The sequence below is a fragment of the Sus scrofa genome, chromosome 15, assembly GCF_054392235.1.
Source record: "Sus scrofa isolate SSC_HxYL_T2T_F1_AM1 chromosome 15, Sscrofa_HxYL_maternal_Yorkshire_Landrace_v2.0, whole genome shotgun sequence".
NCBI lineage: Eukaryota > Metazoa > Chordata > Mammalia > Artiodactyla > Suidae > Sus > Sus scrofa.
The window spans coordinates 85,682,615-85,710,021 of record NC_139397.1 but is presented as its reverse complement, the minus strand read 5'-3'; the positions used below and the strand labels follow the sequence as shown (position 1 = coordinate 85,710,021).

At 37.8% G+C, this 27,407-nt stretch overlaps 1 protein-coding gene across 14 annotated transcripts in view; it reads left to right on the top strand.

Moving 5' to 3' along the window:
- Positions 1-27,407, top strand: part of COBLL1 (cordon-bleu WH2 repeat protein like 1) — a 154,916-nt gene that overhangs the window by 47,061 nt on the left and 80,448 nt on the right. For 4 of the 14 annotated variants that reach the window (XM_021075411.2, XM_084999257.1, XM_021075409.2 and 1 more), the window contains exon 3: positions 16,757-16,872. The exons of 7 other annotated variants lie outside the window; for them this stretch is intronic. In XM_021075411.2, coding sequence (XP_020931070.2) covers positions 16,757-16,872 — 116 coding nt within the window. Of the gene's footprint in view, positions 1-16,756; positions 16,873-20,130; positions 20,251-25,264; positions 25,307-27,407 lie in introns of those variants that run through there. 3 more of the 14 variants (XM_084999260.1, XM_021075422.2, XM_084999259.1) reach the window with 2 other exon arrangements.

The window sequence follows — 27,407 nt, the reverse complement described above, 5'->3', positions numbered from 1 at the left end:
TGGAGCTAAGAGGCAGTGAATTGGTGCCTCACACAGCATCTCTTGTGAGGGGTTATGCCAGCATACCCAATCTAGAAATTATGTGAAATATAACCTGATACTCATTTTGCCTTGCTTACAATTTCCTATCTTCTAAAGGAATGATGTATCAAACTTATGAGAACTGAAGTCATACCAGTGGTATATGAAAGGCTTGCTGAACTTTGATCATAACATCCCTTAAATCTGCTAGAAGCAATTTAGTTTTGTAACAGCTTGTCTCAAATTAATGATGGTCATCTTGGTGGCAGAGGTCGTTTTAGGCTGCAGTCTAAGAGAAGAAGCTGCAGGCCATGTCTCCCTCTCTGTTACCCTTTATCACTCCTTCTCCCACATTGCCTGGCAGATTTTAGCCAGCAGGGACCCAATGTTAATACCTGCACACGAAAGGACTTTCAGTTTCATTGATGTTTTACCCATGACTGATGACATCAGCAGGATTCCTAGAAGTAATGTCTCATTTTCCTTCTAGCTTTATGAAGAATGTTGACTTTTAGAACCTTTATGGGTGATACTAGATGTGAAAGGATTTCAGTTAATTTTTTTCCATCAGACTGTTTTATTAACTAAGCCCTTTTCCGTTCTTTTTGGAATGCCATAACTCCATCTGTCATTACACACCATGAAATTTTATGAGATTGCTTACCTGGACAGAAACGCAACCTCTTTTTAAGGTTTTAAATTATAAGATTATGTTAATATTACTGTATCAGAAATATCCATTATAGAAAGCTAGAAGATATTAATAAGTGAAAGTAAGCTAAGGTGGCATTCTCTCTTTTTTTTTTTGACATTCTCTTATCTAGGTATTATCTCTATTTACTCTTCATGATCAAAATATGTTTATTCCCACACACATTTGTTTTTACCCAAAAGAAAAGCTATTCATGCTGGTTTATCAACTGCTTTTTTTCTATTAATGCTCTTTATCTTTCCACATCAATATATTTTCATTTTATGTAATACTTAGTCCATTCTCACATTGGCTCATTTGCCTCTACAACATTTATAAGTACTTTGTTCTAATTAGGCTCTAATCTGGGACTCTGCATCCAGTTATATCCTATAACCTTCTCAAGTGATAACAACTGGCTTTTGAAAGTACCAGGCTATTTGTCCTACAAAATACTGCACTTTCTAGATTTTTTCCATTGCTTCCTTGTGGTGGTGTTAGCTTGTTCTTGGATCCCTCTGTATGACAGAGTTAGATCTAGGCAACATGGATTGAGGTTAAATGGTTTTTGACTAGAATATATTGTAGATGTATATTGTATGGCAAGCTGCATTAGGAGGCACAATGTCCAGAAGGACTATCATTCTTGTGGCATATGCTTTAGATCATAATGTCAGTGTTGCTTTCTAAGTCTGCCAAGCTTCTATTTCTTTAATCTGGTATCACTGCATATTGAAGTTCACAATTTTTTCACCCTGATTAAAAAAACCTTATGCATTTCCTTTAAAAGTTTTTTTTTGGTCATCTTGAGTGAAAGTTTGAAATAATTTTTAAGGTTGTCAGTACACTATTTGCTTTTCAGAGCTCTCCTCAAAATTAAGCATGTATTATTTTAAACTTCTTCCTGTAGGATCTTTGATCTCAGCAAAATAGTAAAGTATCTTAGATGTTTTAGGTGTATGTTCCATGCGATTTTTTTAAGAAGAGATATAATAAGACAATTTAAAGCTTTTTTTCCCCTCCTTTGTGACATCTTTATTTTTTCTACTTGGTAGATGAACAATGTGAACACAAGTCAGAAAAATCAACTACATTGAAACACTGAGCCCAATTGTAAAACAGAAGGGGCCATGGAGGGGGTGGGGGTAGCAGTTTTACACCAGCTTTCCCCAGAGGGCTTATGGTCCAGGCCCAAAACCAAGGGTGTTCCACGCAGGACTTGCAGTGCAGGCTCTGGGCAGGAGGGACAAGAAGAACGAGTCACAACAGGGAATGCAGACAGGCATGAGTTTCTTGGCTTCTGGCCTCATGCTCCTGCCCTGATAAAGTTAATCAGCCCATTGGTGGAAGAATCATGAGAAGTCACTGGGCTTCTGCCATCAAGCTCAGGCTTAATTTTCTTAGCATGCAATCCTAGATGGAGCTGATTTAACTGGAAGGTGGTAATTGGGCAATTTATCCACTCCAGGTACAAGAAAGGTTTAGAAGGTATCTACAGTGGTAAATTTGATAAAGTGTGATGAATAAATGGAAATGATTAGTAGTAATGTCATGAAAAAAATTGTGACATTTAATTCACTTTAATTTGCTAACTCCTGAGGGAATGCATATTTTTATCAAAAATAAAAAGTACCACTTTCCCATTACAGTTTCTTCTCTCTGCCTCTCTCTTTCTATGTGTATATGTTTGTGCATTGTATATATTAACATGCATATGCATATATTCCTCTTTTACTGAAGAATTTTCATGAGATATCCTTTTAGCCTTGCGAGTGCTCCAAAATAGTGTCACTTAAAAAAAAAAAATTTAAGCATGTTATTATAAAGGAGAAACTTTAAAAGAAACAGCTAGGGTAGTTTCCCTTTCAAAATAAACATATTTGATTACTTGATATGTGGAAGCAACTTTTCCCTAGAGATAGAGATGAGAAGAGTCCTAGAAGGAAGTGGGCTTAGTGAAGACTGGTAACTGTGATAAGTATTTCTCACAATTCACTTTTGTTTGTTTTGGCTCTTGCTGTTGGCATTGATTTAGGAGGCTTAAAAATTCATATTCTTGACTTTTTTGAACAATACCAGGTCTTAAATACTAATACTTGTTGGGTGGGGAAAGGATTTTGTGAGTTTAACAATGTCTTTTGCTTTTATGTATAAAGGGTATTGAATTAATGAGAAAACATTAGAGCAACCAAAAGCAGAGAGGGTGGAGTGCAAGGGGAGGTGTCTCTTTGAACCATCACACTTTGTATAGGGGATGAAATTTCCTTGTGATTCCTGGGAGCTTAAGTACCTGTGCCATATCTTTTCTAAGCCTGGTCAGTCCTATTCTTTCTCCTCCATCTCTGACTGCACTATTCAGGAGTGTGCACCTGACTGAACAGTGGAATTTGCCAAATGGTATGACATTGGTTGGGCCATCACTATGGCTAAATTAAAGGGTCACTGAAATGTCAGAGTTCTAAGTATGGCATCATAGGATTTTTAAGGACTTCAGCATTTTCCTCATCTGATTTTTGTCTTCCCTACCCACCCCCTCTCCCAAATCACCTGAAATGAACTTTTATTTGTATACTTCTGAAAATTCTCCCAGGACCTCCCCCAGGTTTAAGATACCTCTGAAACTCAAGAGGCATTCCTTCTACCCTTCATATGTAGCATTTAGACAAGTGCAGGTTTTTTATCTTACATCTATGGAATGATTTGGGTATGCATAATTTAAGTCTTACAATAATGTTAAGAATAGGTACTATCACCAGGATACAGATGAGAAGGCCGTGGCTCAACTTCAGTTTTGAGATTTGGATTTTTCCTTTCAAAGAAATTGGCACGTGAAAAAGGCAAACAATTCTTTTGCTTAACAAAGAGTTCTGCTGTTACTTCCTTAAAATTCATTCTGAACTGGTGCTTGTAAATAGAAAAACCATATGATTTGGGGCAGGGGGAACCCTAACCATGATTGAGTAAATAACTTATGTAAAAGCTGTTTTAACAACTTGAAATTAAAAGTCTCATTAGCTAAAATATATCACATTTGTAAAAGTTTTGGTTTTGATGATGCTGTAATGTTAAGTATAAATCACTTCTTTCTTTTGTTTTTTAAAGAAAAGTCCAGAATCTTTCTCTAAAAAGGTTTATAAACCACTGACCTGGAGCAGAGTTTTGTTCCACCTGCAAAAGCGTTCCATTTATTTCTGTAATTTAAATAGTGTACAAGTCACCCCAGAAAGGAATAAACCGGGTGTTCCAAGACCTTAAACACATTCTACTTGGGGTGGGTTTCACTCATAAGGATAAATTTAAGAGTTTCTGCCCCTTGGTGGGGGGGTCTAGGAACTTATTACCCCTAGACTGCTTTTGGAAATAAGAAGCAGAACGTAGACTTCGTGATTATTTTTCACCCTGGGCTGAGTAGTGATCCCTGATAGGAAAGGAGTTTTGTGGTAAGAGTGTTTATGGGTGGGAACTGCAGGGTGTGTCTTCCCATGGAATGTCCACTCCAAGGAAAGACCTGGCAGAGAGTAGGCCATGGAAGGGATTAACCCTGGGGTGGAGCAGCAGCAGGTCATTTAATCTTCCCAAATACTGATTTCAGGGCAGGAGTTTGCGGAGGGCAGGATCTCCACAGAAAAAGAGTATGTGCTTAAAGTGTTCTCTCCATACACAAAGCACTAGTAAAACATGGACATTTCAAAACTTTAAATATTCCTGAAGGTTCTTTTTTTTAGGGCCGCATCTGTGGCATATGGAAGTTCCCAGGCTAGGGGTCAAATCAGAGCTGTAGCTGCCAGCCTACACCACAGTCACAGCAACGCAGGATCCAAGCTGCGTCTGCGACCTACACCATAGCCCACAGCCACACCGGATCCTTAACCCACTGAACGAGACCAGGGTTCGAAACTGCAACCTCATGGTTACTAGTCATATTTATTTCTGCTGTGCCACAGTGGGAACTCCATTTTGGAAGTTTTATTGAGCCAAAAGAATCTTTAATTGACTTGAAAAGAAAATTCTTTTCCTTCCCATGACATCTAATATTTAAGGGACTTTACGTATGTAATTTTAATACATAGTGTCGAGTAGTGTTTCTGTGTGGTTAGTGCTACTCTACTTGAACACTGAGGAAATCGAGGCTCACAGAGATTAAATAATTTGCCCAGGGTCACATTGTGAGTAATGGAGTCTGAATTTGGCCCTAGGTCTTTTGAAGTTGTGTGTTTCTTAGTCCTGTTTTTAAAAGCTGACCACTTTCAATTATGAGATAACTGAGACCCTAACTCTTCTTTCAGGAACCAGTGCAAATTGGCTTGGAAAGTGAATCTGCTCCTGAGTTAAAATAGCCTCTCTCGTGTGTTTATTCAGGAGAATTTGGGATTAAAAAAAAATTGAGCACTTTTCTTTTTAAATATCTTAATACTAATGTGTATTATCAATTTTCAGGTTTAGAACATGAAAGAAAAACTAGCTGTTTTAAATAGGAAAGAAAAGGGAATATACTTGTAAAAGTGTTGGCAGTTTAGAGACTCAGGACCTAGGCTAGGCCTTCAGGTGTTGGAACACTGTTTATCTGGCCTGGTTGTGGGGTGGGGTGGGACACTGCTGCCTCTGCCACAGTCTGGAAGGTGGAGAAGCTGCCCTTGGAGCATAGCTGTAGTCCAGGAAGCACAGTAACCTCACTGCAAATGGTTGCTCAAAATCCTCTCTCTGTATATTGGATTCATGTTAGCCAAACAAAAACAAAAACAAAAAAGCTTCCTATGCTTTGCTTTTTAACACCCATGAAATTAGTTACTGGATCATGGGTGTTGTGGCAGCAAATCCCAATGTCTCAGAACCTTGCCGAGCCCACTTTCTCCTTCCTAACCTCATGTCTGAGTACCTCACTAGTGGCCCCTTGTTGCAAGGGATCCTGGAAAAGAAATGCATCAGGTTCTGTCATACAGGAAGAGAGCTGGTGTGGAGGCTGAGTGCCATTATATCTATCATACCATTAGTACCATTAAAAAAGGATCACCGGGGTGAATGAGATCTTGCTTTGTGTTCCATGACCACATTTCCTGACCTTCCTCGCTCTGACCCTCATTAAAATATTCCCTTGGGCCTTTCTGGTCCTGTGTCCTGTGGAAGATTTTTTTATGATCTTTCCAGTGTTTTGAGAGGGTACATATACAGGTGACAAGATTTTTTTTTTTCTAACAATAATTTAATTTCTGAGAAACTGCCATCATGTATAATCAGTTTCTGGATATAATTTGTTTGCTGTTAGGGTGTTTATTCATTGTTTTTCCTTCCAATTTTATTGAGATACAGTTGATGTATAGTACTGTATTAGTTTAAGGTGTACAGCATAATGATTTGACTTAGATACATCATGAAATGGTTATCACAGTAGATTTAGGGAGCATTCATCATTTCATAGATATATATATATGTATAAAATAAAAGGAAAAGAAAAAATATTTTTCCTTTTGATGAGAACTCAGGATTCTCTTTATAACTTTCATATATAACATAGAGAGACATTAATTATATTAATCATGTTGTACATTACATCCCTAATACTTATTTATCTTGTAATTGGAAGTTTGTACCTTTTGACCACCTTTACCCAATTCCCCCCTCCTCCCACCCCCACCTCTGATAACCACAAAGATCTTTATTTAATCATGCCTTTAAAGACTTTCAGTGAATAAATACTTTCAGAAGAAATATTTGAGGAGTTCCTGTTGTGGCTCAATAGGTTAGGAACCTGACACATCTCCATGAGGATGCAGGTTTGAACCCTGGCCTCACTCAGTGGACTAAGGATCCACGCTTGCCCCAACCTGTGGTGTAGGTCACAGGTGTAGCTCAGAGCTGGTGTTGCTGTGGCTGTGGCATAGGCCTGCAGCTGCAGCTGCAATTCAACCCCTAGCCCAGGAACTTCCATATGCTGCAGGTGTGACCATAAAGAGAAAAAAAAATTTTTGATTAATAAGTGCAGTTATACTTTTTTTTTTTAATTTTGAGAGGTTGAATATTACAACAAGGGGAACAAGGGATGCTAGAGCTAAACTCTAGTTCTTAATCCCAAAGTACCAGAAAAAAAGTAGTTAGCGATATATCTCTAGAAGTGTCCTAAATCTGTTTTATCTCTAGGGGAGAATTCTTCAGAGTAATTTTTCAGAGGTAAACTTCAGAGAATAAAGTGTGTGTACAGTATAAACTTGCTTATTTATATACCTTTTTTCTCTGAATGGAAAGTAATTTAGATGTGAGTTTTCCTAGAGATTTCTGTTGGGAGTTATCTTTTGGAAAGTGCATTACAAGGCAATAGTTTAAGTTATGCAAAAGTGTGGAAAGGAAGTTATTTCTAAGCTCAAATTGTGTCTTTTGGCATTGTTTTCAGATTAAATGCCTAAAACTGTCAAAAGCTGAATTGGCTTCTAGAGAGAAGTAGAATGTCCTCCAAGACTTTCTCTCAGTGATGGATGCTGTGTTATATAAGCCATGTTTTCTTTTCTGGAGTTCCTTGTGTAGTCTTTCCATTTTTTTTTTTTTCCTCTCTCTTCCTAAGAGAAAAAATTGAATATGGAGTCTTTGGTTCATGTTTAATTATAGAGAATTTGTATTCATATTTTTATCTTGAAATTTATATTTTTTTCACCTTCATCTGTTTCCTTTCAATGCATTTGAGTATAAGAAAAAAACATCTGGTAAGCTAAAAAAACAGCTGGCTGTTTTGGAAGTATTCACAGTTATGTAATTGTCCCAATATGTATAAAATATCCATCAACTCAAGGGCAGGAAAGTAAGTAGTAATCTTAGCAGAGAATTATCAAGTTGCACTCAGTTATTACTTAGTTTCAAAAATGTCTTGTAAAAGGAGTAATTGCAGAGAGAATATCTGCAATTACAATCTAGATTTTGATGTGAGGAATAGGCTTGCTGATTACAGGTTTTCAGGTAGGTATTTAAGTAATAATTAAATTAATCTTCTCACCTATTCTGAAATCTGAATAGAAGTAATATGATGCTAAAAATATATAGACTTTTGGAGTTCCCCTCGTGGCTTAGTGGTTAACGAATCTGACTAGGAGCCATGAGGTTGTGGGTTTGATCCCTGGCCTCACTCAGTGAGTTAAGGATCCAGTGTTGCCGTGAGCTGTGGTGTGGGTCGAAGACACACCTTGGGTCCCGTTGCTGTGGCTGTAGTGTAGGCCAGCAGCTACAGCTCCGATTCAACCCCTAGCCTGGTAACCTCCATATGCTGCAGGTGCGGCCCTAGAAAAGACCAAAAAAAAAAAAAAAAAAATACACATGTACACGCACTTTTGAGAATTAATGGATCAGCTAAGTATTCAGCTGTACCCTCTGAACCTGTCTGCTTGGTAACACATACAACTTTATACCTTCTTCTACTTGCCACATTATTCGTGTTCTTGAAGAGCATTGCATTTCCTTTGGAAGACAGTCATTCGCCTGAGCCCAGAGGTCATATTCATATTAGCCTTTCCCTGTGCCCTATTTTTGATTCATATTATTCTATATTCTTGTCAGAGGGAATATAAAAAATCAAGAAACCTCAGTGCCTTGGAGATGGACACCAGTTTCCACCACCTTGCAGATTGATGCCATTTGGCCAATCACTTGACTACATTTATAGTTGCCCATTTCCCACCAGTTTTTTCTCAGTTCCCTCTAAGCTGTCATCATGATCTCTATTAAGATGGTGTATTTGACTCATCCAGCACCCTATTTTAATGTTTTGTGTCTTGTTTTAAATTTTAAAAACAAAAATACCCCCTCTCTCATAGTCCTGCCAACCATCTCTCTTGTTGCTAACTGGTATGAGCATACCTCTGAAAGGATAAATACAGAAATTTCACTCACTCTGTAGATTCTTATCCTCTTCTCTTTCCTACTCATCTCTTCTTCTGCTCTTTACATCTCTTGAACATTTTAATACTTTTTTAGTTATCTGAGTTCTTATGCATTTCTTTCTTTGTTCTACCTAAACCCCAGGGTCAGTCACTTTAACTCCCTTCAATAGCTGTCTCCAGTTTTCTCTTCTTCCTAGACAAACATTTGCTCAACATGCCACCAACCATAACACTGAATCAGCCCAAATTATAGCACCTCCTATCTCAGTCTTCCAACCAGTGGGTGCTACTGGAGGGAGAAAGTGGGCTCAGGTAACCTGATGGCATATTCTCTGCGTCTATCTCATGTAATTTTCCTAATCTCCATGGAAGTTACTGTTATCTTTTTTTAGATTTAAAAAAAAGGAAGGTAAAAAGTTGATTGGAACCCCAGCTTTCCAGTGCATGGTAGCACAGTGGATGCAACATTTCAAATGTCACATCTGCACATCAGTTTTTCTTGGGGAAGAAAGCCTCTTTTCCCCTGATTGTCAAAATGACTCCTGGGCTTCACTCTGGACCAGCTCTAAGCCATGGTCTCCACAGCAGTTCCTATGGCCAGAGTCACACCAGCCTCAAATTGGTTTGGGCCTGAGTTATTGCCAATCCATAGTAATAAGGTTGTGAGATTTTGCTACTTGTTTTAGGCCATTAAGGCCCACTTACATGGCTAGCTGTCAGGAATCAATCCCATCTAGTCACCAGAACTGCTTAGCTTAAACTGTACAGAAGTATGAAGTGGTTACTAACAAAGCCACTAACAAGAGTCTGTTACAGTGGCTGCTATTTTATTCCATGTGAAGAAAGGGCTTCTTACATTTTCAAATTCTAATAGTTTATTTCAGATTTTGTTATAGAAATTAAGCCTACATCATAAGAGAGGATACTCTGAAATCAATAGTAGAACAATTTTGCAGGGTTTACTTTCTTCAGAAGCCCCTACAGGAGTATAAAGTATTATTATAGTAATTCCAAATTGAGATTTTATGAGCCATAAGCCAGGAGATCAAGGATGCAAAGTAATGGAGATTGTAGGTGGAAGTATAGTTCATGTGATTCACCAAGAAGTCTATGGTGGGAGTTCTCATTGTGGCTCAGTGGTTAACGAATCCGACTACAAACCATGAGGTTTTGGGTTCGATCCTTGGCCTTGCTCAGTGGGTTAAGGATCCGGCATTGCCGTGAGCTGTGGTATAGGTTGCAGATGCGGCTCAGATCCCGAGTTGCTGTGGTGTAGGCCGGTGGCTACAGCTCCGATTCGACCCCTAGCCTGGGAACCTCCATATGCCACGGGAGTGGCCCAAGAAATGGCAAAAAAAAAAAAAAGAAGTCTATGGTGATGGCAAGTACATGAGGCTATAGCATTTATTTGAGGGATTAAGTTCACAGAGTGGGGGACTCAGCAGTAGAAGAGTTATAAGAAATTATAATCATCGGATAAGGTATTAAAGTATATCTGATGGGTCAATCTTTAAGACAGTGATGAGTTCCTGTGGTGATGGAGTACGGGTGTAAGGAGGCTGGTGTACTAGAGTAGGATGTTGAATGAACCATCACTATGGGCACTGACATTTACAGAGAGCTGACAGCAAGAGGAAGGGCAAGTTTACTATGAGCCAAATGTCAAATTTCTCAGGAAACATGGAGAAATGGATAAAGTGGCAATACACCTAGTTGGGAGAAACTTGGAAGAAGAGGCGTGATTGTTAATGAACTAGAGGAATATGTTGGTGTTACGTTAGTGTAGAAGCTGCAGAAGGGATTCAGGAAAATGCTAACTCTGGTCCCTTTTCCTCATCTACAGAGTCAGGGAGAGAATCAAGTTTGAGAAGTTTATGGAGATGGCATAGTTGGGGAAAAGGGAATATGTGTTAAGGCAAAGAATTCTCTCTAGAAATTGATGTGTGGAAGATATTAAGAACGGTGTACTGTGCTCCTTGGGAATTAATTAGATAGCAGTTCCCAAAGTGCAATAGAATGGTGTCTGGCTAGGAATTGATAAGAACCTGGGAGAGTGACATTCAAGCCACTCTAGGTAGTGATTATGGATTATGGGCCTGAGAGAGATGAACCTGTTAAATAAAGACCCTTCGTTAGGTCTCTCTGGTGTGATTCAAGACTAGTTATTATTTTTATGAGTGTTATCACTAGCTGTTGCTTGAACTCTTCCTCCTAGACCACCCCATAAACAAAGCTGATTGCTGTTCTCCAAGCCCCATTTATGCCTGCCTCTGCTCATGCCTAGGACATCCATTCAGTTTTCAAAAGGTCTCCCTCAGTCAACCTCAACGTCTCACATTCATATCTAGTAAGACCTTGTCAATCCTCACCTCCTCCAGGATGTTTTTCTTCATACTTCTACCCAGACATATACACTGTTTTATTTGGCATGACTTTTAAGATGCTTTGAGGTCATGTTATTTTGTGCATTTATGGCAGGACTGCATATTTTAATATACTTCCTGTACTCTCTAACGCAGTGCCTCATCCTTTGCATGTGTAAAAATAACTTTGTGAATATGACAGTTAAAAGGGACACCAAATGTAGCGTAGAGAGAGCCCTCCAGATTCGAGGAACCATAATCCATGTGTTCAAATATTCTTGATTCCTTTCTTCATGCAGCAAGGTCGACTTTGTTAACTAGAATTATTGCTATACTTAGGAAAACGGTAAACTGAACTCAATATATTATATTCCTCTGAAAAGTTATATTTATTATCTTTTTTAATGTTACTGCTTCACTTCAGTCCCTTTATCACCCTTAGCTTTCTCTCTTATCCTGGCTGGTGTGAAAATTCCCCCTTTTGGGAAGAGGGGGTTAGGATGTTCTCTAGCTATTTTTAATGGAGAAAGGCCTCAGCTGTGGCCCGTATATCAATTTCCTGTTTTCTGGAAGAAAGGAGAATAAGCTTCAGATGTTATTTTTCCTTTCTTAGGCTCAAACACCACTGAAAACCCCCCATCAAGTAGGGAGCATAGTTAAATGATGACTGGACTATCTGTACAAGGTTTATTTTTGCTACCATAGTAACTACTAGCAAGTACATTGTCTCTCACTGTTGGAGCTCCTAGCTCACATAATAATGTTTGGTATAACTTCCCCTGCTAGAAGTGTCTCTCTCCCTATTTCATCTGAAAGAGCTTTGCCCATTGTTTTTGTTTTTATTTTCTGGTTTTTGTTTCTTTCTAAAAAAAATCCTAACAAAAACCCAAACAAAAAACCCAGCTCTCTACTTCTTTGACTACTTCATTCATGAGCTTCTCTAGAAGTTTTCTCATGAATGTCCAAATACCCTTATTTTTCTGATACCAATAGAATTGAAAAATGAAAATGACAAATTTCCTGCCCTAAAGGTATCCACAGTGTAGGAAGGGAAGTAGATAAATGTGTAGTAAGTATCATGTAGAGCTTTTGCACTCTGATCACCAGTGAATGGCCTCCTCAAAGTACTTAGTAAACACAGGACAGGGGCCTACAATCTTCCAATGGGAGGGAGGGGGTGAGATTAGGGATGTCTTTTTAGAGGAGTTAACATTAGAACTGGTCTTTTAGAGATCCAGCGCTCTGGACAATGGTTATGCACACATCACCAAGGAATTTACGGAAGCGGCTGTGCAAAGTAATTATGTATGTGGATTGAGCACCTCCTGTATGCTTTAGCAGTGTGTAAGGAACTTGGGGAACTGAATTATTTTTAAAGAACAGAACTAAAATTTAGTTAGAGATACAAAATGCAGACATGAAAATAGAACAAACAGTAAGACAATCTAGGATTATAAACATTGCAAGTGCCTATGGTGTGGCTTCTACACGCTGAGGCTGTGGTGATAGCACTGTCTTCTTTAAGGGTCTGAAAGTCTATTTGAGAATATAAAACATGTAGAAATGAAAGCTTAGCATTTTAGTCAGTCCTTAAAATTAAGTGCTGTGAGGGAGTTCCCACTGTGGCTCAGTGGAAGTGAATCCAACTAGTGTCCATGAGGACACGGGTTTGATCCCTGGCCTTGCTCAGTGGGTTAAGGATCTGGCATTGCTGTGAGCTGTGTTGTGGGTCATAGACTCGGCTGGGATCCCACGTTGCTGTGGCTGTGGCATAGGCTGGCAGCTGCAGCTCCAATTCAACCCCTAGCCTGGGAACTTCCATATGTCACAGATGTGGCTTAAAAAGAAAAAAAAAAAAAAAAAATTAAGTGCTGTGAATACTATGAAATGAAAGGAATCATGAATTGAGGAGAGAAAAGAACCCTGAGAAGATTACAGTGGTCCACTTGGACCTGCTGCTTCTCCTGCCTGAACCCAGGTCTTGCTGTCTCCTCTTCATGGCCTAGCTTGGCACCTGTGGAAAGAATGTGACAATATCCATTTCTATCAGTAGTGTTTGATGGCTTGAACTTCCTTTTTATTTCTTGCTTACAAGATTAAAGTGTCTGATGCTATTATCTCTGAATCTTGGATGTGTTTAGAATGTTTGGGAAGGAGGACGAGATTTTAGTGTTTGGATCTGGCCAGCCCCACACAGGACATGTGTTTCTGACACTAATTGACTAGATGGCCTTTGTCAGGGCCACAGCCCACCGCCAGAGAGGTGTACATCCTGCTTTTTTGAAACACCTGTGAAATTTTGGCATTTGTCGTTGGATTATTGCCGTGGATGTCCAAAAATACATAGTCATCATAATCACATACTAAAAGCTTAACCTTTGTATAACATAAGGAAAAATATTGGAAAGTAAACAATCTACTGAACTATTGATAACATTTTATTTTTTTATGTTTATTTTTTTGCTTTTTAGGGCCACACCCGCAGCATATGGAAGTTCCCAGGCTAGGGGTCAAATTGGAGCTATAGCTGCTGGATTACGCCACAGCCACAGCAACACAAGATCTGAAATGTGTCTTCGACCTACACTGCGGCTCACAGCAATGCCAGATCCTTAACCCACTGAGCGAGGCCAGAGATCAAACCCACATCCTCATGGATCCTAGTCAGGTTCTTTACCACTGAGCCATGATTGGAACTCCCTGATAACATTTTAAACTTAACCATTTTATTTTAAATATAACTTCCTTTGGGATGTTGTGATTTTTTAGGAGATAAAACCTGCACTCGCAGTGGATTTTCTTACTATTTCAAACATGCTAGTATGATCAACTTTTGTTAAACATTATTTAATAAGTGATATATTAATAGACATATAACTTATATCCTAATTGCTGTTATGAATTATAAATCTTGTATCAGGAATCTACTTGTTATATTAACAGTCTTAAAATATTTGGCTGCTTTTTTAAAAATTGTAATGAAATACACATAACATAAATCATATTTTAACCATTTTATTTTACATTATTTTTTTAGGGCTGTACCCACAACATATGGAGGTTCCCAGGCTAGGGGTCAAATCAGAGCTGTAGCTGCCAGCCTATACCACAGCCACAGAAACTTGGGATCCGAGCCGCATCTGTGACCTACACCACAGCTCACAGCAACACCAGATCCTTAACCCACTGAACAAGGCCAGAAATCAAACCTGAATCCTCATGGATGCCAGTCAGATTATTTCCACTGAGCCACAACGGGAATTCCTGTTTTAACCATTTTAATGTGTAAAAGTATTGTAGCATTTAATACATGTACAGTATTGTGCAACCACAACTATCCAGCTCCAGAACATTTAATCATCCTCACAGGAAACTCATACCCATAAAGCAGTCATTCCACATCCTCCCTCCTCCAGCTCCTGGCAACCCACTAATCTGTTTTCTGTTTGGTTTTTGAGGTATACACTTTGATGTCATACCTTGCAAAATAATGGAAAAACTCTGGTTTGATCTTTATTGCTCAGTTTATATAGTAGTACAGTAATACTTTTCTATTCAGTTTGTTAGACTCATTTTCTGATCAGTGAGTATTTTTTAAAAAATATATTAACCAACAGAAAGTTTATTTAGGGATGGGAAGCTCTGCCTTAGAAATTTTCTATAATATTAAAACAGTAATTGTATTAATGGAACAAAAAACTCACAAAATTGGAAATAAGTAGGCCAGGCATTTTCTTAAACTTTTATAATACTGAGCATGAATGGCTATAACCATGCTTCCCATTAAGATTATTCACACTCTTGTAATCTGTGGAAATCTAAAATTGTAAAACATAAAAGTAAAAGGCAATGCAGAGTAACAGAGGAATTAAAAGTATCATCTAAATGAAAAATGTTCTAAAGTACAAGGATAAGCCCCTCGCCCCCTTTTTTTCTTTTACTGGATAGTCTTCTGAATACCTTGCTATGCTCTTGAGATTTATTGAAAAGAGGTCTATTGTATTGGTTTTCTCTCTGTGTGTAGTTCCTTTATGGTTTCTTTCTTTCTTTCTTTCTTTTTTTTTTTTTTTAAAGTTTTGACCATAGAGTGCTTAAAGATAAGCTATCTCACAGAGAAGCCCTTTGAAACAAAATCAGGTTGGAAGACTTAATTTGGAGCACATTTGGAATTAAATCTGACTTTAAGTTTAGTGGATAAAAGTATAGGTCTGGAGTCAGACCGCTTGGGTTCAAATCTGGCCCCTTGGTCGTACTACTTCACTGACACTTACCCCTGAGCATCTTGCAAATAAGCTGAATGCCCTTTTGTGGGTGGTTGTAAGGAAGAATGAAAGTGGGCCAGAGGTGCACTCTGCAAAGAACCTGCTCTGCAGTCAGTGTACAGTGAATGTGAGCTGCTGCTCAGAGCCATGGTGAAGCCAAAGCATCCTTTTATCTGAAAATTAAAATGTCAGTCCAACACTTCTGCAGCTCATTAGGAACGATTTTATTTTCGACCACCTTACACAAAACTGTTCCTACCCCTCTCCTTAAGTATCCACATACTTTGTTCCTTTGAACATGGGCCACTGTTGTGATGTTTTTGTATATGGATATGAGGCACCTAAAAGAAAAGACTTTTTTTTTTTTTTTTTTTTTTTTGTCTTTTGTCTTTTTTTTTTTTGTTGTTGTTGTTGTTGTTATTGTTGCTATTTCTTGGGCCGCTCCCGCGGCATATGGAGGTTCCCAGGCTAGGGGTCCAATCGGAGCTGTAGCCACCGGCCTACGCCAGAGCCACAGCAACGCGGGATCCGAGCCGCGTCTGCAACCTACACCACAGCTCACGGCAACGCCGGATCGTTAACCCACTGAGCAAGGGCAGGGACCGAACCCGCAACCTCATGGTTCTTAGTCGGATTCGTTAACCACTGCGCCACGACGGGAACTCCAGAAAAGACTTTTTGATTTTAAAAAAGTCTAATAACTTTTTTTTTTTTTTTTGTCTTTTTGCCATTTCTTGGGCTGCTCTGGCAGCGTATGGAGGTTCCCAGGCTAGGGGTCTAACCACTGTAGTGCCCAGCCTACGCCAGAGCCACAGCAACGCGGGATCTGAGCCGCATCTGCGACCTACGCACAGCAACACCTGATCCTTAACCCACTGAGCAAGACCAGGGATTGAACCCGCAACCTCATGGTTCCTAGTCGGATTCATTAACCACTGAGCCACGACGGGAACTCCCAAAAAAGTCTAATAACTTAATGCAAGGAAGATAAATGGCTATTCTCTCTGCGTTATTCATGGCGAACTACATAGACGCTATTGGATCTTACTTTCATGTTTTTGATTTTAAAGTAGTGGAAATTACATTTACAATTAAAATGCAATATTATGAGATTCAGGATATTATAGAAGAAAACACATTACTCACTGCTGGTGAAATTCTGGAGAAGCATGTGTCTATTTAAAATTCTCCCAAGGGGAATTCCCGTCAAGGCGCAGTGGAAGCGAATCCAACTGGGAACCGTGAGATTGTGAGTTCTATCCCTGGCCTCTCTCAGTGGGTTAATGTTCCACCGTTGCTGTAGCTGTGGTGTAGGCCAGCAGCTGTAGCTCCGATTAGACCCCTAGACTGAGAACCTCCGTATGTCATGAGTGAGGCCCTAAAAAGCAAATAAATAAATAAATAAAAATTAAAAAAAGAAAATTCTCCCAATATGAAAGAAAGACCCAGGTGAAAATATGCACAGCACAGGCAGGGTATTCTTAAAGGGTGTCTGTTCTGGAGTTTGACCAAGTGGAAGAGCAAATTATTGACTGGGAATGATATTTACCTCTTGCCCAGAGACCTCACAAGGTGACAACGTGTCTTCAGGAAAACACAACATCTGCACTGTCTTTGCTTACCCTGCCTTTGGATTTCCACTTAGCCCAGCAGAGACACTGGCAGCACCACCCAAGGTAAACAGTATTTGGCTTCTAAATAAGGCACAAAGTTGAAAATACACAAAAGTGGAGTGGTTGCTAAATCAATAGGAGTCCTGCTTCTCCTGTTCATGCTTTATGCTGACGACACTGTTGTTTTTGTAAAACTCATAACCCAGTATCGTGGGAGACAAGGAAAATAATTTTTAACTTTTCTACTAACGTTTAATTATTAATTATTTTCCAAGAGGAAGCCACACTAAGAAAGTTGGTCTAGAAAAAGTCCTCATGAAAAATCTCAAAAGTTTTCCATGTGGCTCTCTCAGAATCCTTTACACACACACACACACACACCCACACACACCATTTGTGTATCTTTAAATTGACTAATAGCTTGCAAATTAAAATATTTTAACTGATTTGCCTTTTTTAAGGGAAGGATTAATAGAACTAATTTCACTTTCTAAATTGTTTACTACAAAGGTCTCCTTATGTTCTCTTTGAGGCATTAGAACCCTCAATAAGTGTAGCTATTTCAATGCTGCAGGCATTGTGCTGAGGACTTTCTCTATATTACCATTAAATTTTCCCAGAAAAACCCTTGAGTAAGCATCACTGCCACCCCATTTCACAGGTAAGGATCTAAGACAGAGTGAGGGTAATTAACTTGCCCTGGATCACATAGCCGATTACTGACTAAGCTGGGAATCTGCCCAGGTAATCAGCTGTATCTTGCTAGACTGCCCACATTTTGCAAAAGCGGCACTTTGCTTGGATTGTAGGACAGGGAAATGATGCTGTAATTATGTATCTAAATTGCAAAAGGAATAAAAGTAATCATACATAGTTTTACCTTTTAATATATGAAAAGTGCACAAGGAGAGCTTTGCTCTCAACAGGCCTTACCTAGGGCTCAGTGCAACATACAACTTTCCACAGGTGGAAGCCTGACCAATATTCACCACTTGCAGATCTCCTACTCTGCTTTTAATTTTGCACATGAACTGGTATCACTCTATTCCCCTAAGGTCTTCTTTCCTCTCAAGGAAAGAATTGCTGGGACAGTGGCTTTTGGAAGAGCCCTAGTCTGTGAGGTCTCTGCTGAGAAGCCAATGGGTTTTGTTAGCAAAGGTCCTCAAAGGGAACCCTTCTGCTCTGAAGGGTCAGCCTGTCTGGGCCCCATTGTCTATGGGATGCTGAAAGATATCCTGTAGTGAAAAGACCCACACAGTATCTCTTCTCAGAATTTAAATTCTGAGGGGAGCTGGCTTTGGAGAGGACAGACAGACCAACAAAATACATAAGAAAAAAATAAACAGTGATAGGTGCTTCATAGAGAATTAAAATAGGGTGATGTGATAGCAACTGGTTTGCTCCTAAAGACAAGATCCCTGAAAGTCTTTATGGATCTCAGTGATGAGGAAAGCCGAAGGGGAAAAGCATTCCAGGTCTTGAGAACAGCAAAGGCAAAGCTGCTAAGCCTGGGAGGGCTCGGGGATAACATGCCAGGGTTGTGAGAACACCAGAAAGCACTGTGAGAGCCTGAGAGGGTCAGTCTTATTGAGCTTCATTCACCAGGATGAGACTTTCAGATTCATTCTTAGAGCCATAGCAAGCCTTTGGAGGACTTAAAATGTAATCAGTTCATTCTCAGTTTTTTTTAAATGATCACTGTGGAAGTCTTTGGAAGTTTTGGTTGCAGTGTGAGCACAGAGGCAGGGAGACTGTAATGGTAGTGTGGGTGGGAAGGGCTGATGGGTTCACCTGGAGTGGCTGCAGTGGAGATTAAGTATATGGCTTCAGCATCTATTATGAACTAAATGTAGGCAATGAGGGAAAGAGTTTAATTCTTAGATTTTTGGCCTTAGCGAGGTTGTTTATTGTGATGGGAAAGACTAAGCAAGGAGAGACGAAGATTTCACTTAGGCATTGTCAGGTTTAGGATGCCTAATTAGATAGCAAACAGATGTAAAGAAAAGGGCAAATACCCTGTAGGGTGACCAAGCAATTGATTGTGCAACTGGGGATGCCTCTGAGAATGAAAGGAGGGTGGAGTAGGATTTGGGTTTTAAATACTAAAGCTGGGACAACAGAGGAAGATTGGGGCTATCTTGGCAAACAGGAATGCATGATATGTGGGAATTTGCTTCCAGGCAAAGATTTCAGGATTGACATCACATGTTTAGAATATTGCTAAGAAGTCAAGTGAGATAAGAACAGAGAAGTCTCTTCTCCAATATCCACAATAACATGAGGGTCACTGCTGATAATAAAAACACAGGACGGCCTTATCTTAGTGGGATTTGGGGATGGCAGTCAGATGGGTGTGAACGTCTGACTGGATATGAAGTAGGAAATAGAAATGGAAACTATAGATACCCTTTTAAAGATTAGGTTTTGTTGTGGGGAGGGACATGGGTGAAAAATACCTAGAGCTCTTAAGAGACCACTGAGTATCATCAAAATTGGAAAGGAAGTCCCAGTGGAAGTTCTTATTTTACTTTAGGCTGTAGCTGTATCAGATTCAATATTGCACACATGGAAGAAGAAATAATGCTTCTTCTTAGTGAAGAGAAAGGGGCATATAATTTGGGATCAAAGTTTTATATTGTTTTTATTTGAATAATCTGTATTTGGTTTTGAACATCCTAGAAAAATCTGTGTTGTTGCCAAAGATGAGCTTTGATTTATAAGAGGACCAACTGTGAAATCCACTCTTTTGATTCCACTTCATTCACATCAGGGTTCATATCATTCTGGACCAGTGGGGCGAAGCCGTGTCACTCAAGCATCAGCTTCCATTGGCTGTATCAGGGTTTCCATGGTAGAAAATGGTGCTTGCCTTGAACAATTGGAGTATCTGCAGGGAATTGACCTGTTTCATTTTTCCTTCTTACAAAATTAAATTCCTAGTCTTTTCTTTAAATCTGATTTTCATATACCCAGCTTTCTTCATACTATCTACAAATAATTTTTCCTTTAATATTATATAGATGTGTTTCTTAACACTAGCATTTAGTGATAAACTAAATTATCTCGTGAGATGTTGCTTAACATTTGCATAAACTTATGTTGAGAATCTGAAAGCATTTATAACTTTATAAAGGTGACAAAAGCATTGAATTCTCTAGTTTTTAAATTGCTTAGAAAGAAGTTAATTTTTAAAACTACTATGTAAAATATATTCTCTTCAGAAAAAGGACCTGTGAAAATGTTAAATGGTCATTCCTGGAATGATTTTGTAAGACCAGTGAATTCCTTCTTTTACATATTTGCCAGAGGTTAGGAGTGCCTGGCACTTACAGACATGAAAAACAGTAGAGTTAGTAATAGAACAGGATAGTTGGTTTAGCATTTTCCAAGTATAAATTGCCAAAGGAACTGTACTGCTTCATAGAGACTTCTGAAAGAATTGTAAGTATATATTATTCATAAAACTTTTAAAATAATTTCACATTTTCTAATTGTCTGCTTTTAAAAAGTCTAATATTTTCTTTTGAACTATTATTACTCTTAGAATTTTTTTAACATGTGTGAAAACTCAGTCAGAATTTTATAGAAAAACTGAAGAATTTATGGTTTTTAGAATTGATATTTTGGAGAGTAAATTACATAATTTATTTTCCTTGACACATTAAATATATGCACAATGATGTAATTTATGCTTGCTAGAGAAAAATTTTAGTATAATACTTAATTCATTAAACTGTTTCTATGTAAAATTAGTTACTGCTCTTCATTTCTGTCCTTATTTGGTAACTTTCAGCCTTTAAAATGGGGTGAAAGTTTCTTCAGATTATCCTGAACTTTTTTTTAAATCTTTTTTTTATCATGGACATTTCAATAAGCAGTATGATAATTACACTTATCTAGTGTCTTCACAAGAACACTGTAAAGTAGACTTTGGATGTTTTCTTCATTCAACATCAGTAAAACAAGAAAGCTGAGATTCAGAGGTGTTAAGTTACTTAACAGAGAAATTCAAACTAGAGTGAAGCATTTTGATGCTTAGATTTGTGCTCTTTCCCTTATTCCATCCTGGTGTGGGTCCTCTCTGTATCAATAGCCATTTTTTAGGTGGTGAGTAAAAACAACATTTAGTCAAATTTACATGAATTAAAACACACACAAAACAAAACCAAAAAAAAAAAAAAAAGGTTAACATATTACTTTTAGAGCAGACCCCAAATTAACTGTCAGCATGTAAGTGAAGAAGTTGCTAGTGGAAATTCTGACTTGGCTGGCACTTGATTACATATCACTTTGCTTGCTTAACTAACCAAAGAATGCAAACTGATTTATCACTTTGCTTAGAATACTATGTTTCTTTTGTAAAACTGTGTGTCCCAGAACTTCATTCTGTTTTTAAAGACCAGACTAATCTTATCCCTTAAATAGCTGCTTGATATTATGTAATCTTAGGTGAAATATGAGAATGAGTCTTCTTGTGTATGCTAAAATTTGGGGGTGGAATATCTGTGGAGGTTTGGTGACTTAGAAAAAAGTAAAATGAAGAAAAAATGTGAGCTAGCATTGCCTTGCGGTGGAAAGTATTTTTTTCCAGCTTTATTGAGATACAATTGACATAGAACATTTATAAGGTTAAGGTATGCAACATGTTGATTGGAGGCGCTTGTATATTGCAAAAAGATTACCACCATAGTTCTAACTAACACCTCCATGACATTGTATAACCACTATTTCATTTTTTATGGGGAGAACATTTAAGATCTCTCTTAGCACCTTTCAAGTATACAATAGAGTGTTATTAGCTATAATCACCATGCTGTACCTTAGCTCCCCAGAACTTATTCATGTTATAACTGGAAGTTTGTACTCTGGCCATCATCTCACATTTTCTTCACTCCTTAGCCACTGGTAACACTGTTTAGTCTCTGTTTCTCTGAGTTTGACTGTTTTAGGTTCCACATGTAAGTGATCATACAGTGTTTGCCTTTCTTTGATCTGTTTCATTTAGCATGATGCCAATATGGTCCATTCATGTGGTCACAAATTGCAGAATTTCCCTCTTTTCTCCTAGCTGAATTATATTCCATTCTCTCTCTCTCTTTCTGTGTGTGTGTGTGTGTGTGTGTGTGTGTGTGTGTGTGTGTATGTGTGTGTTTGTATACCAATCTTCTTTATCCATTCATCCATTGATGGGTTGGTAGACACCTGGGTTGTTTCTTAGCTATTGTGAATAGTATTAAAATGAACACATGGGAGTTCCCATCATGGCGCAGTGGTTAACGAATCCGACTAGGAACCATGAGGTTGTGGGTTCGGTCCCTGCCCCTTGCCCAGTGGGTTAACGATCCGGCGTTGCCGTGAGCTGTGGTGTAGGTTGCAGACGCGGCTCGGATCCCGTGTTGCTGTGGCTCTGGCGTAGGCCGGTGGCTACAGCTCCGATTCAACCCCTAGCCTGGGAACCTCCATATGCCGCTGGAGCGGCCCAAGAAATAGCAACAACAACAACAACAAAAAGACAAAAGACAAAAATAAATAAATAAATAAATAAAAATAAAATAAAATAAAATGAACACATGAGTACAGATATCTCTTTGATATCCTCTTTTTATTTCCTTAGGATATATACCAAGAAGTGGGATTGCTGGATCATATGGTAGTTCTGTTTTTAATTTTTTGAGGAACATCCATACTGTTTTCCATAGTAGCTGCACCAATTTACCTTTCCACCAATGGTGCATAAAAGTGTTCCTTATGATATAGATATTCAGTATTTAAAGAAGTCTTCAAAGACCATAGAAAGTAGAGAAGAAATAACGGTCGTTTGTTCCTAGGAAAGATTTTGTGTGTTTCAAATTATAATTCAACTTGTTATCATAAAATGTACCTTAAATCTGGAAAAGAATTTGTTTAATAGAATCAGAGTGGTTACATTTTTTAAACAAGGGCTATGTTTCTAGGTAGCATTAGAAATACGCCTTGCATAATTCAAATTTAGTATTTCTATAGAAATAAATGTTATATATTTTTTCCAAATTTCACTTGCAAAGAAATTTTATTTTACTTTAAGGTTCACATAGGTCAAAACAATAGAAAATGCAATATCGTCATATTTTATTTTAAAGATCAAAAGATATATCAAGTTATTATCTCCCTCTGGTTAATTGCTGCTAAGCACACGCTGAGGATTAAAAACTAAACAAATCCATTTATCCATGTAGGCCATGAGGTTAGATAGACGAGACTATAAATAGGCAGATTTAATGATGCCATTAATAAGGAAGAGGAGAATGTACTTCTGGGGTGTCTTGTTTACTCCCACTAAGCATATGTTCTTTAGAAAGCAAATTACTGAACCAGATGGAATAAGGAAAAAACTTAAGGTGAGTAATAGAATTATTTTACACAAACTCATTATACACTCAATAGAAAGAGTATAATTATATTCCATTTTTATATTTGAATGATTATGTATTAATCTTCAGAATTAAATTTGGGTGAGTGTTTTCTGCAGAATCTTGGAGTTACCTAGCTATGACTTTTAAATGGAGTGTGTGGATGCCTTCGAATCACACACTAACCCTGTCAAGGATAGTTATTTGTACAGACACAGATTGAGGTGGTTAGTCTATAAACTATGTATATGGAGATGGACAACTAGACCTACTGTGTCAGCCTTCTCAGAGAATTGGTACTGACCCATCTCCTCCACCCCCATCCCCACCCCGACTTTTTTGCCTCCAGCCTATTGTCACGTCGTCGTTAAACTCTCAAGACATAAGGAAAGTTCACTCTGATGATTCTATTTGTTGGGGTAACTTGTTAATGGTTTTCATTTTGTAAAAATGTACCTGCCCAAACTCATTCCCCGCCCAAGAGAAACTCTTTAGAAAACAACATATAACTGTTGTTAAACAAAAATTGAATGGAGTATTAAATTGCTGACTGGTTACATTTGATTGAGGGCTTTTGGGGGTTTTGTTTGAGAATTACTCTTGTAGAATCACATGAAGATGATCTTCCAGTTTTCATAGTGAATTGTAAAAAACGCTGTTGGTTAAAATTCGCTGTTATTTCTTAAAGTACAGATGTATTTTAAAATATCGCAGATACATTATAATTCATGAAAATATGTAGTAGTCCATCAAAAGGAAATAATTAGAATAAAGGATTAATTTGGCTTTTGAGATAAAATATAAATAACTTTATCTTTTCTAGTTTTTATTTTTTACTTTGTTTTCCTTAAGAAAAGTGGTATAAGGAGATTGAGAAAATAATGATGGGAATGGTGCTTATGAAATTTGGGGGACAAAAAGGAGAATGGAATGAACTTTCTGTGAGATCATTGCAATACATATATCTGATTAGTTTTTATTTTAGGGTCAAAAAGTGAATGTGTCATTATTATTTTAGCTTCTTTATCTTGGCATTTATAAAAATAGGACCACACCTATTATACCAGAATTCTTGTGCTATAAAAGAGTTGTTTTAATGGCTTTGATATTCTAAGAGCTATTTTTGAACAAAATCTTTGCTAAGACTTATGCTGTATTGACCATCAGTACTTGGCATGTTATATGTGCTTTGTTTCCAGTTCCACCTATTTCCTCAAGGAAAGTTTATATAAATGAGACTACTGTATATTTCTTTGTCATTTCCTTCTGTTGTTTCTTGGGAGGAAGAATTGTACAGTATTTCTACACTAGATTAGCTACCTTTCTGTGGAAATGAAATACATGGTAGTTGGGAGGGGCAGGAATAGTATTTTAGGTAGCTTAAACCAGACAGATGACACAAAATATACTTTTTAGAATGTAGGTGATTTCCTTTATTTGAAAGGACTGTAGATTTATAGAGCATAAAGCCATGGGTCTGATGAATTTGTCTTTAGCATATACATGTCTCACGGTTTTCTTCTGGTGAGTCAGTGCTTCTTTCAGATACTGTTCCAGAGAAAATAACAATAAATTATATTGATTAGATAAGTTCACACAGTGTTGCTTTTTTTCTTTCTGATGTGTCACTACAAATAGAATTTTAAGATCTCCATTTGTGATTTCGCCAGTGCTGGATGCACACAGTAGGAGATTAAGCAACAGAATGGTATTGGGAAAAGGAGATAGACTTAGAAATGAAATACCTTGGATTAAAACTTAGATCTGCAGTTTATGTGACTGAGGACAAGTCAATTCTTCTCTTGGGAATTTGTTCTTTTTGATGTAAAATACAGATAATTGCAGCTCACAAGGTTGTTAAGAATGCATACATAGCTTGTAGCTTAATAGATAGCATCGTTGATATTAATAATGGGTGCTCATTGATTGATGAAACTGAAGACACCTAAAGAGAAAGGGAGAACAAGGTAACATTTGGGACTTTTATGTGTGGTTGAGTAAAATTGTACAATAATTATTAATTTTTTGAGTACAGGAACTGATGTATTTTTTTTCTCTATCCAAAGTTAGTTTAGGTGCTGAACGAATGCTTGGGGTGGGGCGGAGCGGTGAGTAACCAGTGTTTCATTCCTTTTGGGTTCAGAGTTCTTTCTCAAGTATCACTACCTTTAACTCTGTATGATTACTCCATTAAGGGAGCTCATTTTAATTAGTCTATAATTTGACCTTTTCCACAAACAGAAATATAAAGCACTTTCTTATTTGCCAAAGATTGGAGGAGAATATATATAAAATAATTTCTTTGAAAGTTGTCTAATAGTGTAACTTTGGAAGCTGTCTAACAGTACTTTTACTAGTGTGTAAAAGGTAAATGACTTTATGTTAGATGGGAGGAGGAAGAGAAAACTGTTTTAATGGGTTATAGATGTTAAGGATTCTAATGGTTGGTTATTTTTATATATTGCTTAAAGACAACCGGATTTTTGTATGACTGAGAATAATTTATTCCTTGTGCAAGTTTTCCTTGTTTTCTGAGAATCAGGGTCAGGTCATGAAAGGAAACTGTCATTTTGTACCAAATACATCGAATGTCCTATCCTAGAGTGCTTCCAAGAAATTAGAGGCGTTTTCTTTTTTTTTTTTTTTTTTTAATTTAATTGAGAGAACATTTGAGGACCTAACTCTATGTATGTGTGTGTATCTATCTGAGAGAGAAAATTCATTCATTTAACAATATTTTATTAAGCATCTTCTTTGTGCCCCAAAATATTCCAGATCCTTCAGGATATGGCACTAAACCAAAAAGTTAAGGTGCCTAGACTCAGTGAGCTTCCAGTCAGTAATAAGAATTCATTAACCCAAACTAATCATTAGTCACTTTGCAATAAGCCGCTTGAACATTATTGTCACTGTATGAAAAGTATAGAGTATATAAACTGGGATCTCTTATACAGTATATAAACATTGTCACTGTCTGAAAAGTATACAGTATATAAACTGGGATCTCTTTGTTTAGTATACCATTATGTGCTTGCAATAAATAATACCTAAAGATCATTAAAGAAATAGGAAGGCGGAGTTCCCGTCGTGGCGCAGTGGTTAACGAATCCGACTAGGAACCATGAGGTTGCGCGTTCGGTCCCTGCCCTTGCTCAGTGGGTTAACGATCCGGCATTGCCATGAGCTGTGGTGTAGGTTGCAGACGCGGCTCGGATCCCGCGTTGCTGTGGCTCTGGCGTAGGCTGGTGGCTACAGCTCCGATTGGACCCCTAGCCTGGGAACCTCCATATGCCGCTGGAGCGGCCCAAGAAATAGCAACAACAACAACAAAAGACAAAAAAAAAAAAAAAAAGAAATAGGAAGGCCAACTCTTTCACAGAGATTTTTATTTGTCAGTATTCATTGTTAATAAATATTATTTGGTTTTCAATTTCACTGTGATTTTTTAGTTACGATTGCACAACTAAGTTTTTAAAAAGGTTTTTACTTCCTTTTATTAACTTATTTGGGGATTGAAAATAGTCATGAAAGCATTTAATTAATAAAAATAGATTATGTCTAGAAAGGGATAAATTGGGAATTGGGGATTAACAGATACACCCTACTGTGTGTAAAGTGGATGGACAGCAGGGACCTGCTGGGTAGCACAGGGAACTATATCCAGTGTCTTGTGGTATCCTGTAGTGGAGGGGAATCCAAAGTAGACTAGATACATATATAAGTGTCAGTGGTTGAGTCACTTTGCTGTATACCAGAAGCATTTTGGGTCAACTATACTTCAATAAAAAGGTAGGGGGTGGGGAGAAATGTATTGTTTCAAGTCATTCTTCTTTGGATAAAAGGGACTATTTCTATAGAATGTTAAAAGTGATGGTTTTTGGAGACATATGTTTATGCATTTATATCTTACTACTGCTTAGGTTATTATTCTATTGAATTATTAGTATCATTTTTGACATGTGAGATCTGATTCATGATGTACCCTTTTTTTTTTTTTTTTAACTATCTTATAAAATTAAGAGGTAAATTAAGAGGTAGCTGGTGTGTGTTTTGCTTGGCCTGCAATTGTTGTTTGGATGAACTAACAAAATTGAATTTTGGGGCAACAATTTCTTAAAAAGATTTATCAGTGTATGTATGGATCACTGTTTTCCAGCAATCCTATGTCTAGTCTAATACTGTAGAAGCTCTTAAATTTCATTCTGTTCA